The following is a 14,900-nucleotide window of genomic DNA, read 5'->3' on the forward strand; positions in this document are numbered from 1 at the left end:
ATCTTCCTTCCAAGGAGTGGCTGGTGGGTTTGAACTGCCAGCCTTCTGGTTAGCAGTCAAGTGCCTTAGATACTATGCTACCAGAGCTCATTCAGCTCATAGGCCTGTCTGTTGTTTGGAGTGCCACAGGAGTGAGTTCATTTCTAGGCCTGAAGTGTGACTAGGGGTCATAGTTTTGGTTCACCTATAATCCTTGTCTTTTTTATGTTTTTTAATTTCATTCTACATTTTTCTTCCATTCTATCCAGGATCTCCAATTTTGATGCCTTTCTGAGCAGTTGGCATTGGTAGCTGGGCACCATCTAGTTCTTCTAGATTCAGGGTCATGTAGGCTGAGGTTCCATGGTCCATAGTCCCTTGGACTAATTGTTTCCATGTAACTTTGATTTTCTTCACTCTTCTTTGCTCCAGACGAGGAGAGACCAATAGTTGTATCCTAGTTGGCTGCTTGCAAGCTTTTAAGACCTCGGTTGCTACTCACCAAAGTAGAATGTAGAACGATATTTTTGTGTACTATGTTGTACCAATTAAGCTTGATGTCCCCCGAGACCATGATCCCAAGCCTGTAGGCCTAGTGACTTACTCCCTCAAGCAGCTTGATTGTGGCTAACGAATTATCTTAACTTTGTCCCCCTCTCTAATATATATGGCATTTTTATAGCACATACAAGAATGTATGTGGAAATATCGTTTGTCAAACCTGTATATGGTCACGGTTCCATTTGCCTACCCATATCTGATCATCTTGCCTGTCTATCTATGGATCTACCCATAGATTAATGTTATTACCTATAATGCAATATTGTGTATATAATAGTATTTATCTTTGTTGTCTATACCTCTTGTGCATGTCTTGTGTCTTCCTTTTCCTTAGTGATATTGTGCTGGTCACATGCTTTTGTTATATTGCCTTTCTCTTCACCCAAATAAATTCATATCTCTTAACTAGTTAGCAGTTTTCCTTCCTATCCCTGGTAACTAACAAAGAAAATTCCTTTCCCTGTATAAACCTTTCCTTGACATTTTACAGTAATGGATTCAGACAATATTTGTCCTTCTCTGATTGACATATTTCAGTGAGCATAATATCCTTCAAGTTCATCCCTGTTATGAGGTGATTCGCTGTTTCTTCATCATTCTTTTAATGTTGCATAGTATTCCATTGTGTGTATACACCATAGTTTGGCTACCCATTTATCTGTGGATGTATACTTAAGTTGTTTCTATCTCTCTATTATTGTGAATAGTGTTGTGATGAACATTGTTGTTGTTGTTATGTGCCATTGAGTCGGACTCAACTCATAGTGACCCCTCCTTGAGTTTCCGAGGTGGTATCACTATGGAAGTAGATTGCCCAACCTTCCTTCCAAAGAATGACTGGTGAGTTTGAACCACCAACCTTCTGGTTAGCAGTTGAGTGCCTTAGGCACTACACTACCAGAGCTCCTGTGAGGAACATTAGTGTGCATATATCCATTTATGTCCCAGATCTCACCACTTTAGGATATATTCTTAATAACGAGATTGCTGGATCAAATGGTATTTCTATTTGCAACTTTTAAGGAAGCTCCATACTGTTTTCCACAGTGGTTGCACCATTTTACAGTCTTACCAGCAGGGTATGAGAGTTCTAATTTCTCACACCCTCACCAGAATTTGCTGTTTTCTGTCTTGTTGAACTTTGCTATTATTGTTGGAGTGAGGTAATATTTCATTGTTGTTTTGATTTGCATCTCTCTAATGGCTGATGATCACAAGCATTTCTTCATGTGTTTGTTGGCTGCTTAAATATCTTCTTTGATGCAGTGTCTCTTCATGTCCTTTGCCCATTTTTGAATTGGATGTTTCCCTTTTGGATGTTGAAGTGTTGAAGTTTTCTATAATTTTAGAGGTAAGTCACTTTTCAGATGTGTCATTGCCAAATATTTTTTCCTGATCTGTAGATTCCCTTTTTACTCTTTTGGAGAAGTCTTTTGATGCACATAAGAATTTAATTTTTAGAAGGACCCAGTCATCTAGTTTTGAAATTGCAAAATTATACTATGTTAAGAATGATGTGCCTGCACTTTATGACAAAGCAGAGGGTAGAATGGAAATGGGGATATGAGACATAGGCATATGGCTTCCTTTTCTGCCTTGAGAGAGGCAGCAACATTATATGCTATCAACCTGATTACTGTGCTATGGTTAGAATGCATTAAATTAAAATGTTACATTGCCAAGGGTTTTATTTCAAAGATGTACTTTGATGAAGTCTGTGTCTATTGTATTAGCAATCTCATGTATAGATAGATACATACATAGATAGATAGATAGATAGATTTTTTTTTCTGGAAAGCATCTGCTCAGTAAGGATTTTGAATACCTAATTTCACAGAAATTTTGGCTCCTCAAAGTGTCCTTTAAGCACAGAACAGAGTCATAAACATATATATATTTATCATTATTCTAAAATATTCTAGCAGCAACCAATAAGCATAGTTTTATCAATTATGGTATGTTCTTAAGGAAATGGTAAATCTAAAACAGACTGGGTCCTTTGATCTAAAGTCCAGTTTAGAGTGAGAGAGGTCAGTGGAGGATTGACCAGGGGATGTGCAGCCCCACTTTTTCTCAGAGCTTTTTGCTTTTTGTCCTTACTAGAGCCCTTCTTTAAGCCCTTTTCTGTGTTGTATCCACAGTTCTCCCTAGCTATATCTCTTATTCTGATTTACATTTTTCTAGCTGCTGATATATTTTTTTATGCTTTAGTATTTGTCATTTGTATCTTCAGTAAGTCTCCTCAAACATCTTACATAGGAATATGTTGTTTTTATTGTGCTATTGAGTTGGCTCTGATTCATAGCGACCCTAATGCATAACAGAACTAAAGAGGTATTTACACAGAAAAATCAAGTAGTTTAATAATTTATCCTTTACCTCTCCCCATCCTTTTCCCTCTCCTACCCATTCCCCTTTCTTCCATTCTTTCATTTTGCCAAAAAGTTTCTCAGCACTCAGCCAAAATTGCTACGTGAGTATATAGCAGGATACTTGGCTTTCTAGAACTTATTTTCTCCTTAGGCTAGAAAAAAACTTAAAACAACAAGAAAAATGAACAAAGTAGAAAAGAGCTATCAGGAGAACTCTTTGCAAAAATATATTTGCTGGATGACTCTTTACAGAAGACATTTGCCAGCCCCAGATTTAGAATATTTGACTTCCACAGTAAGAAGTGAGGTAGGTAGGCTGGGCTACCAGGATTCACCTGGGATAGAATAAAATATTGGAACTCAGCAGATCATATAGCAGCAGAGAGATCAGATAGGGCTTGAGTAAAATAGAGTACCCAGCCTCATGATTCTGGGTAGACTCATGATTCTGGCTTCCGGGGCACTTTCTTCTTTGTTGCAGCGCTGTGTCTTTACCCCATGGTTGTATCAACTTGTGTCAACCCTTTTGCTCCAGACTTTTCCCATTAGAGGCTTTTATCTTGGCTTATTTACGTGGCTTTTCTTTTGGTGTTCCTGAGTTTGGCCTGAAAATAGTCAGAATTTAATGTACCCTTCAATGTGCCAGGCGCTTATATACATTCAGCTACTTGTCCCTTATGACATAGGGCTACCATACTCTCTATTTTATAGATAAGGAAAATGAGGCTTTCATTTAAGTGAAGTAACTTGCTCAAAGGGTCACTTAGTTAATAAATGCTGAGCCACAGTTTGAACCTAGGTCTAAATGTCTTCTAAGCATAACCTTAAACCCCCTGTAAATACCTACCTTCAGTGGTGTATGGTAGCTTTCTGGCACCAACTCATGAGAGCCAATGATTACATTTTTAGAAATTTTGTGAGCAAGTTGATCAATGCAGTTATTATTAAAAATTAAATTATATAAACTTACAACTAAGTACATATCAAAAACAAAGATGATGCACACTCAAAATTCTTCACTTCCTGATTAGCTTACTGCATTTTACTATTGCCTATGCTCTGATAGCGTAGTGCCTAAGGCACTTGACTGCTAACCAGAAGGCTGGCGGTTCAAACCCACCAGCCACTCCTCAGAAGGAAGGTTGGGCAATCTACTTCCGTAGTGATACTGCCTTGGAAACCCAAGGAGGGGTCACTATGAGTCGGGTCCGACTCAACGGCACATAATAACAACAACAACAACAATGCTCTAGAGGTTATATACATCTGTTGAATTTATATGGTGAAAATGCTGTAACTCTTCCAAACTTTATGTTAGGTTATGTCATGTTGGTTGCTTGAAATTGACCAAGATAGGAGTATTTACACCATGGGAATGGGCAAATGCTACAGACCAAAAAACAAACTCACTGCCATCGAGTCAGTTCCAACTCATAGCGGTCCCCTTTGGGTTTCTGAGGTGGTAAATCTTTATGGAAGTAGATTGCCCAGTCTTCCTTCTGTGGAGTGGCAGCTTTAATCTCCACCCCACCCCCAGCTGCTACACATTTACCAGCATACCACCATTCACTTGCCTTCTGATTTTGCCCTCTAGTATTTCAGATGACAGTCACATTTGTTTCTGCCTGGCTTCCTAATTTGATCTTTGAACTCTATGCTTCCTAGGCTTAACTCCACAATAGCAAACTGTAGGGAAGGCCCAAGCTAGCTCTTCTCACTATGGGTAGCATTAGTCAGTGTGATTCCCTGGTTGATAAAATATATTGGACCTGTTGTTGTTGTTGTTATATGCCATTGAGTTGGACCCGACTCATAGCGACCCCTCCTTGGGTTTCCAAGGCAGTATCACTATGGAAGTAGATTGCCCAACCTTCCTTCCGAGGAGTGGCTGGTGGGTTTGAACCGCAGCCTTCTGGTTGGCAGTCAAGTGCCTTAGGCACTACGCTACTAGAGCTCTTATATTGGACCTAGTGAGCAGGAATTTCAATCATTTTATAATTTGCTTTTGAATATGGAAATGGGTTTGAAGATGGTTTGGTACCCCTAAAATAGCATGGAGTTTTCTGTCTTTTTGAGTTGAAAGTGAATTTCACTTGTTCAGAATTTTAAGTAAGATTTTCTTCTTAAATAATTTTCTAGCTCAATGAGAATTGTTATGTGTACTAATTATGCTGTCAGTTTGCAGAAACAAATGTTTACAGCAAGATTCAGTAAACACAAATGGTTATTGGCTATTTGAATCTTAGATAATTAGGAGTTGGCTGTGTTGTTTTTGCTATTAACCCTAAATCTGTGCACGTATGGATTAAGGTAGACTCTATCTGGTAGCCAGTGATACGCAAAGTATATCCCAGAGACTAGTATCTGACTATAAACTTTTGTACTAGAAATTGAAAGGAATAATCGACAGAGTAATTTTGTAATAATAGAATCTAATACTAAAAGATGAGGGTTGGGTATCTTGTTCATTTCATTTTTCTAATAATTCATTTCATTCAATCTTTTTTGTATTTTATAAACATTGGCTTAGATCGATTAGAAACTTTAAAAGCTAGTCCTTTCAAAAGCTGACATAATGTCCTTGCTTTCATTTAATAAATTGAGACTTCATAGCATGCATGATAATCTATAAAGTCTCAAAGTCAAGTAAGGATGCAAGAAGCATTAAAATTTTTGTCTTCTTTAAAGCAAAAAGCTGGGAAATTTCATCTCAGTCATTGTTGCCCATCCCCCACTTCCATCCATGGAGGCTTATACATGAGAAAAAGAGGACCCAGGAGCTGCCAGTAGCTTCATTGCCTAAGCCCACAGCAGAGCCTCAAACTCGGGGCATGGCAGGGCATGGGAATCCTTGCCAAAAGCAAGGTCCTAGGACTAGCTCTCCTTTCTCCTTCTGATGCCTAGTCACCTGGGGACCTTGGGATGCTGCCTTACACCAAGAAAGGACCCAGCTCACTCTCACCTTCTGGACTTTAACCCTCAGCTTTAAGACTGGAGGAAAGCTTAGTTGTATTTGTTCAGTGAGCTCGGGCTTGTCAGAAAACAAAGGCTAGAAATAAAGTATTTTCAGGCTACTTATGAGTTAACTCCATAACAAATTTCCTGGAGGCAATGGAGCATAAAAATGGCTTAGGAAAGCTTTGAGGGAAGAGGTAGTGGGGAAGAGACAGCAGAATAAAAAAATTAATATCAACTTTACAGCTATAGAATGGGACAATAAGCAGTTCTTCACAGGGTTGTTTGAGAACTGAGTTATTATATATAAATGCATAGCAGAGTGCCGGGCACACAGTAGGTCCAGGTACTGTTAGTTCTCTACCCCCTCCCCACCCAGAAGCCCATTGCCTGGTCTCCAGATCGGGAAGCCCAGGTTCTCATTTGTTTTTGCCTGTTGGTTTGTCCGTGTTACACACACAATTTGTGTCTGGATGATTTCATCCAGCTGTGTTTTTTCTTCCTCTTCTCCTTTTAAGGGATGGGCTCTAAGCCAAGGGTACTTCATCTGGCGTCCATGGATCCTAGGCTCCACTTCCATGGATGGGCTTCAGAGGATCTTTCTTAGTTTAGATGTTTCATATATGATTTCTATTCTTTTAATGCTTACCCTTAAATCTTTTAACAAACTTTTTTTTTTTTTTTTCCTAGCAAAAGTTTCATCAGATAGACTCATCTGTCCTTCTCAACGTATTCAGTTTCTGGGACTGGGCCTGGGATTCTGCATTTCTAACACCCTCCTGGATGATGCCTATTCTGCTAGTCAAAAGGCCACGCTTACAATAAAAGGCCAGAGAGGCCTTTGACTTTCAGAATATGCTTCACATTGCCAGGCAACTGCACTTAGCCTGCCTTTTTCTTATTGTAGGATGTCTAGTCTCAGAAGCAGACTACTCTAGACTCAGTATGATTATAATTGTTCCCATGACACAGATACTTGGTCTCCTAATACCTTGACCCCCATATGGACATCATTCCAGCTAACCATGGTTGAAGGTTTAAGTAATTGCATACCAGGGGCTATTGCCACCAGCCATAGAGCTCCTATTTCTTTCAGATGGATGGGCAATCCAATACCAGATATCTATCTTGAAGCCTGCTTTTTAGCGTTCCATCTAGAGCCAGTGGTTTTAACAAGAAAACAGAGTCTGAGGCAAGGATTAAAGTGATGAAGTTTTATTTGAGAAGTGCATTCCCAGGAAAGAGAGGACAAGGAAAAAAGGGAAGGTGAGGAAATGTGTGAAGTAATGCAAAGTGACACGCTTACATGGGTGACTAGTTCTCTCAAAGAGCCATGAAGAGACTCAGCAGGTGCATGCTTTCACTGCAACACTTTTCTAGAAGACTGCAAAAGAGAAATGTTAACTCAAAGTAGCCCCAGAGAGAAAGGAGGAGAATTCTCTGCCCCGTTCTTTCCTTTCTCCAGTTTTCCATTGGTCAAATGCCAGATCCCACCCTCTATTGTTTCTTCCAAGCTGGAAGTGGCAGGAACTCTGGGCATGTGATTGGTCAGTCTAGATTCATGGAGACATCCAAAGAATGGGGGGGGGGGATACACAGGGAAAGTGACTGGCTAGCCCCTCCAGTGGCAAAGAATGCTGAAAGTACCGTGGACTGCTAAAAGAACTAACAGATCTGTCCTGGAGGAAGTGCAGCCAGAATGCTCCTTGGAAGCAAGAATGGCCAGACTTCGTCTCACCTATTTTGATCATGTTGTAAGAAGGGACCATTCCCTGGAGAAGGATGTCATGCTTGGTAGGGTGGAGGGTCGACGAAAGAGGGGGAGGCCTTCAGGGAGATGGATTGATACAGTGGCTGCGATGATGGGCTCGAGTATAGCAGGGATTGTGGGGCTGGCGCGGGATCGGGCAGTGTTTCGTTCTGCTGTGCATGGGGTCACTATGAGTCGGAAACGACTCGATGGCACTTAACAACAACAACAACAACAAAGCCCCTCCAGTGGCCCCATGGATGGAAATGGGAAGTATGAAGGGCAGACAAAAATTTTCATGCGAAGGCAAAGAGAGGAAATTGCCTTTGTTGTTGATAGTCTATAGCAACTGACTTTTCATTTTGTGCTCCTGTGATTGATGAACTAGGAAGTGCTTTTTAAGTCTCCATACTTCTCTCTTCACCCATTGTTGAGCTGCTGGAATAAAAAGTGGACACTCATGCATAAGAGGAGTCCTGCAATCCCCACACACAGAGCAAGGATTCCCATTACTAACTGGTCACTCCTCTCTTTTACATCTGTTAGGTATTAGATATTTCTTACCTACTGCTTAAGTTTCCTTATGTGTTATACTTGTATGTATTAGTACTGGCCTTCCATGCTTCCTCCCTTACTCAAAGATGAAGAAATAATTCAGAAAGAAGTGACTTAGTCTAATTTATGAGTCTGGAATGAGAACTCAGGTGCTTGAAGTGCCTGGGTGGTACAAACGATTAATGCACTCACCTGCTAACCAAAAGATTGAAGGTTCAAACCCACCCAGAGGTATCTTGGGGTAGGGGGAGGCAGAAATCTTCTTCCAGTAGGTCACAGCCCTGAAAACTTCATGGAGCCCAGCTCTACAATGATACACATGATGTTGCCTGAGGTTGGAATCCACTCAATGGCAATTGGTGGTGGTTGTCTACTGCCTTTTTCATTGCTATCGGGGTTTCCACCACTCGTCTGTCAGTTTGTTGTACTTGTGTGTTACTGTGATGCTGGAAACTATGCCACTGGTATTTAAAATACTATCAGGGTTACCCATGATGCACAGATTTCAGTAGAGCTTCCAGATTAAGACAGAGTAGGAATACCTGGTATCTACTTCTAAAAAAAAATTTGCCAGCGAAAACCTTATGAATAGCTGTGGAACATTGTCTGATATAGTGCCAGAAGATTAGCCTTTCAGGTTAAAGACATTCAAAATGTGACTGGGGAGAAGAGCTTCCTCTTCAACGTAGCGTCAACCTCTAATGGAGTAAAGCCCTCAGAACCTTCATTTGCTGATATAGAACGACTCAAAATGAGAAGAAACAGCTGCAAACATCCATTAATAATTGGAACACATCTTAGTCTTCAAAGTACTAAATATTTATTAAATTTTCCCAATGTGGCAGGTACAATGTTTACCACTTACAAGCAGGATTTCATTCATTTCTTATCACACTACTGAAGTAGCTCTGGTGGTACTGTGTTTAATGCATTGGGCTGATAACCAATAGTTTGGTGGTTCAAAGTCACCAGCTACTTTGAGAGAGAAGGTTGAGGCAGTCTGCTTCCTTGAAGACTGACAGCCTTGAATCCTATGGAGGTCACTATGAGTTGGAATCAACTCGGTGGTAGTGCATGGGTGGGCATCACAATACTGTGATGTATGTTCTGTTTTATCTTATTTTCTAAATGAGTATACTGAGTTGTGTTTGTGTTAGGTGCCATCAAATCAGTTTTGACCCATAGCAACCCTATATTCAACAGAACAAAACAGTGCCTGGTCCTGCAATATCCTCACAATTGTTGTTATATTTTAGCCCATTGTTGAAGCCACTCCATTGGTCCATCTCATTGAGTGTCTTCCTCTTTTTTGCTGACTCTCTGCTTTATGAAGCATGATGTCCTTCTCCAGGGACTGGTCTCTCCTGATAACAAGTTCAAAGTATGTGAGGTGAAGTCTCACCTTCCTCATTCTAAGGAGAATTCGCTATACTTCTTCCAAGACAGATTTTTTTTCATTCTTCTGGCTATACATGGTATATTCAATATTCTCTGTCAACACCATAATTCAAATACATCAGCTCTTCTTTGATCTTCCTTATTTATTCTCTAGCTTTCACGTGTACATGACATGATTGAAAACACCATGATTTGGGTCAGCACATCTTAGTCCTCATTTAAAAAATATGAATTTAGGAAAATTGGAAATAATCAAAAATGAAATGTATCAAGATCAGTATCCTTGGCATTAGTGAGTTGAGATGGACTGGTATTGGCCATTTTGGATTGGACTCTTATGTGGTCTACTATGCTGGGCATGACAAACTGAAGAGGAATGGCTTCATATTCATTATCAAAAAGAACACTGCAAGATCTATCTTTAAGTTCAATGAAGTCAATGATAGGATAATATCCATACACTTACAAGGGAGACCAGTTAATAAGATTATTATTCAAATTTATGCATTATCCACTCATGCCAAAGGTGAAGAAATTGAAGATTTTTACCAACTTCTGCAGTCTGAAATTGATCAAATATCCAATCAGGATGCATTGATAATTCCTGATGATTGGAATGTAAAAGTTGGAAACAAAGAAGAATGATAGGTAGTTGGAAAATATGGCCTTGGTGCAAGAAATGAGGCAGAGACTACATGGTAGAATTTTTCAAGACCAATGATTTATTAATTGCAAATACCATTTTTTCAACAACATAAACAAGTATGCATGTAGACCTCACAGGAATCAAATCGACTACATCTGTAGAGATGATGGAGAAGCTCAATATCATCAGTCAGAACCAGGCCAGGGGCCAACTGCAGAACAGACCATCATTTGCTCATATCCAAGTTCAAGTTGAAGTTGAAGAAAATTAAAACAAGTTTATGAGAGCCAAAGTACAACTCTGCCTATATCCTGCCTGAGTTTAGAGACCAGCTCAAGAATAGATTTGACACATTAAACATTAATGACTGAAGACCACATGAGTTGTGGGATGACATTAGGACATCATACATGAAGAAAGCAAAAAGTTACTAAAAAGACAAGTAAGTAAGAAATAAAAGATCAAAATAGATGTCAGATTAGACTCTGACACTTGCTCTCTTAAACATAGAGTAGCTAAAGCAAATGGAGGAAACTATGAAGTAAAAGATATGAACAGAAGATTTGAAAGAGCAGCTCAAGAAGGCAAAGTATTATAATGAAATGTGAAAAGATCTGGAGTTAGAAAACCAAAAGGGAAGAACATGCTAGGAATTTCTCAAACTGAAAGAACTGAAGAAAAATGTCAAGTCTTGAGTTGCAATATTGAAGGATTCTGTGGGCAAGATATTGAATGACATGGGAAGTCAAAGAAAGATGGAAGAAATACATAGTGTCACTGTCCCAAAAGAATTGGTCATTGTTCAGACATTTCAGGAGGTAGCAGCTGATCAAGATCATGGTATCAAAGGAAGAAGTCCAAGTGGTACTGAAGACATTAGTGAAAAACAAGACTCCAGGAATTGATAGAATACCCATTGGGATGTTTCAGCAGGCAGATGCGTCTCTGGAGGAGCTGATTCTTCTATGCCAGGAAATTTGGAAGACAGCTACCTGGACAACTGACTGGAAGAGATCCACATTTATAGCTATTCCAAAGAAATTGATCCAACAGAATGTGGAAATCATCAAACAATATTAACATCACACATAAGTAAAATTATGCTAAACATAATGTAAAAAAACAGTTGCAGCAGTACATTGACATGGAACTTTCAGAAATTGAAACTGGGTACAGAAGAGAATGTGGAAGGAGGAATATCATTGCTGATGTCAGATGGATCTTAGCTGAACACAAATACTACAAAGATGTTCACTTGTGTTCTAGTATCTATGCAAAGACATTCGACTGTGTGGATCATAACAAATTATGGGTAACATTGCGATGAATAAAAATTCCAGAACATTTAATTGGGCTCCCATAGAACCTGTACATAGATCAAGAAACAGTTGTTTGGACAGAACAGGGATATTGTCTGGTTTCAAATCAGGAAAGGTGTGCATCAGGGTTATATCCTTTCACCTTATTTATTCAGTCTGTTTGCTGAGCAAATAATCTGAAGAGCTGGACTGTCTGAAGAAGAATGTGGCATCATCATTGGAGGAAGACTCATTAACAACATGCAATATGCAGATAACACAACCTTGGTGCCAAAAGTGAAGATGACTTGAAACACTGATGAAGATCAAAGACTACAGTCTTCAGTATGGATTACACTTCAACATTAAGAAAACAAAAATCCTCAAAACTGGACCAATAAGCAAGATCATGAAAAATGGAGAAAAGATTGAAGCTGTCAACAATTTCATTTTACTTGGATCCACAGTCAATGCCCATGAAACCAATAGTCAAGAAATCAAGCAATGTATTGCCCTGGGCAAATCTGCTGCAAAATACCTCTGTAAAGTGTTAAAAAGCAAAGATGTCACTTTGAGGACTAAGATGCACCTGATCCAAGCCATGGTATTTCCAGTTACCTCATGTATGTGCAAGCTAGACAGTTAATAAGTAAAACTGAAAAAGAATTGATGCCTTTGAATTATGATATTGGCAAAGAATATTGAAGGTATCGTGGACTACCAGAAGAATGAACAAATCTGTCTTGGTTATGTTGTCAGAAGAGACTTGTCCCTGGAGAAGGCTATCATGCTTGGTAAAGTAGAGGTCAGCAAAAAGAGAAAGACCCTCAATGAGGTGAATTGACATAGTGGCTGCCACAATGGGCTCAAGTGTAACAACAATTGTGAGGATGGTGCAGTATCAGCAGTGTTTTGATGGGTTGTACATGGGTCACTATGAGTCAGAACTTAACTTGACAGCACCTAACAACAAGAACAGCAGCCTTCTGTTCTTCAGGGAACACACCCCTTCTTTCTGTTCTTTCTCCATTAGTCTTGTATGGGTAGCACCCCCACCCCAGTTTCTCCTCTAACACTTACCCCTTTCCTTTTTTCTGAACTGGATGAGCATCCAGGAGAAGTAGATGGATGGCACTAGTTGGGCTCTAGCAAAAGTTTCAGCATCACTGAACATGTCCCTGGCCTCACAATACTCTAAGCAGGGCTGCAGCTACAGTCAGTGTGTCATCAGATGAGATCAAGCTTCTTGGCGGCACTGACACCTGCAACCATGGTCTCTTTGGCTCATGCTGCCACTGAAAGCCATATAACACAGAGGTATGAGCATGACAGAGGCTGATGGGGTGTGAGGCATGGATGGGAGTTCTATCTTATTCCTTTGGAGCTGGGTGACCTTGGCAAGTTACCAAATCTCTTGAGACATCAGTTTTCTTACCTGAAAAATTAGAATACTAGTATTGATTTCATGGTGTGGTTTGTAGGAATTAGTAAGATAATATGGGCAGAGTTTCTTGTACTTAGACAGTGTTCAAGAATGATATTTATTGTTACTGTGATTGATAATGGTTTGATAGAGATTTAAAATAAACCTGATTGCTCTTCTCTATGAGGCCCTTGCAGTGTTCAGATATAGCTGGGGGAGGCCCATGATGTTGATGGATAGTTCTATCTTTTCCTGCTTGAGGAACCTCTGAGGCAACCTCTAATTCTTATTTTATGAGTGTGGACTGCTTTTCTCTCTTTTCCCTCAGCTTCAATTTCAATTTCCGAGTTGATGCACAGGAATAGATAGTCAAGTATATTTTCCTTCAGACTTGGATCTTGCCATTTCCCTCTCTTTTGAATAAAATGACATTCAAATGAGGGCTACTGGCACCTTCTTTCTTCTGAATAATGTGAGCTTCTTAAAACCCTTCCCAAATAAAGCCAAACTGAAGTATCGAGGCTTTGGACTCAGTCTGTGAGAAGCCTCAGAAAAAGGGGCAGGGTGAGGGGAATCACACTTCAGTAACAAGAGAAATGGCTTTTGGGGAAAATAAATAAATAAATAAAAACATACAGTGTCTACAGCATATTAGTACCTTTAAGGAAATGGTGGCAAATTAGTCATATCAAGGTGCAGGAAATTCTCACATGATTTTGAGTTTCCCATAAAAGACTTTTGTGATTAAATCAAATGACTTACATCCAGTGTTTCAAAAGCACAGTGGTACCAGCTCATCTTCAAGTCACCATCGAATTGAATTCTTCCACGGTGCCATTCATGGCTTTGCTATTGAATCATGAAATGTCTGTGTCTGTGTTGTAAGGTGTTGGGAATCTAGGGTAGAATCAAATTCCAGAAAAATACCACCTCAATCACTGTCTCAGAACACCAGTTACCTTCCTTTTTACTCAAGGAAGGTATTCTTCCCTTGTGTTCAATGTGCTTTATGCTTTTTAATAGTTTCCGATGCTCTGGTATTAAAGGGAATTCCTGCTGAGGCCCCATTATAGTATGAATATCACATCTGCTATAGGTTTTGTCCATTTTGACTTTAAAAAAGATAAATCTAAAGACAATGCTGTTGCTGCTGTTGCCAAGTTATAATCAGTATAACGTGTCTTTGGGGGCAATAACTCATCCCCAGTATTTTCACCAAAGAGAGAGATTTAAGATTATTCTTCTTGGTCCACTCCTGAAGATTGTTGTCACATCATTTATTATCTTTATGATTGTTACATTCCTAAGCTGTGGTTGCCATGTGGAGAGGCAGATTTTTGTACACTTTGCCTAAAATACTGTTTATGTATCTTTTTTACTAGGTGGCTGTACTACAATCCCAGAATCAGACTTAGAGGAAAGATCAGTGGAACAAGATTCTACAGACCTGTTTACCAACCACAGGCACCTCCTTGCAGAGTCGCCCACACCTGGTAAGAGAATGAGTGGCCTTCACAAATGATATCTCAGTAACAGTTGGCATTCGGGTCAGATTTTGTCAGTACCAGAGAGCATTTTGCAAAACTGCTTGTTTTTCTTCTTCATCTTTTCGCTAGGCATCTGTGCAGCTAAAGTTGATCATTTGTATATTCTTTTCATTATTAAGACTGTTCTTCTCTCTTTCTTTCTCTCCCTTTTTATCTCTCTTCTTTGCCAGAAGTTTCTTCCCTCCATGGAGTCTCGGAATAGTCCAAGGAGAGTTCTGGTTGAGAGGAAGATGCCCTTCCCAAGGCTGACCCTGCATGGACCTCACACCACGCACAGATGTAGGTCTGGCCCAGGTGCTCCATCCAGCTTACCTTCCTGCAGATGACACTACCTAGGATGGGGGTCAGAACTTTTTACTTTTCTAGGAGGACTTGTAATGCCATGAGCAAGTCATTGGAAACTTGTCATGCCCGGA

The 14,900-nt window shown here is 39.8% G+C and overlaps 1 protein-coding gene across 1 annotated transcript in view; it reads left to right on the top strand.

Moving 5' to 3' along the window:
* Positions 1-14,686, top strand: part of BBS9 (Bardet-Biedl syndrome 9) — a 784,410-nt gene extending 769,724 nt beyond the window's left edge. The window contains 2 exon segments of the mRNA XM_007953988.1: positions 14,320-14,430; positions 14,655-14,686. Of these exon segments, the coding sequence (XP_007952179.1) occupies positions 14,320-14,430; positions 14,655-14,686 (143 nt within the window).
* The last annotated feature ends 214 nt before the right edge of the window (positions 14,687-14,900 follow it).

This window comes from Orycteropus afer, unplaced genomic scaffold (genome assembly GCF_000298275.1).
Source record: "Orycteropus afer afer isolate SDZICR_OR568_19922 unplaced genomic scaffold, OryAfe1.0 scaffold00422, whole genome shotgun sequence".
Taxonomy (NCBI): Eukaryota; Metazoa; Chordata; class Mammalia; order Tubulidentata; family Orycteropodidae; genus Orycteropus; species Orycteropus afer.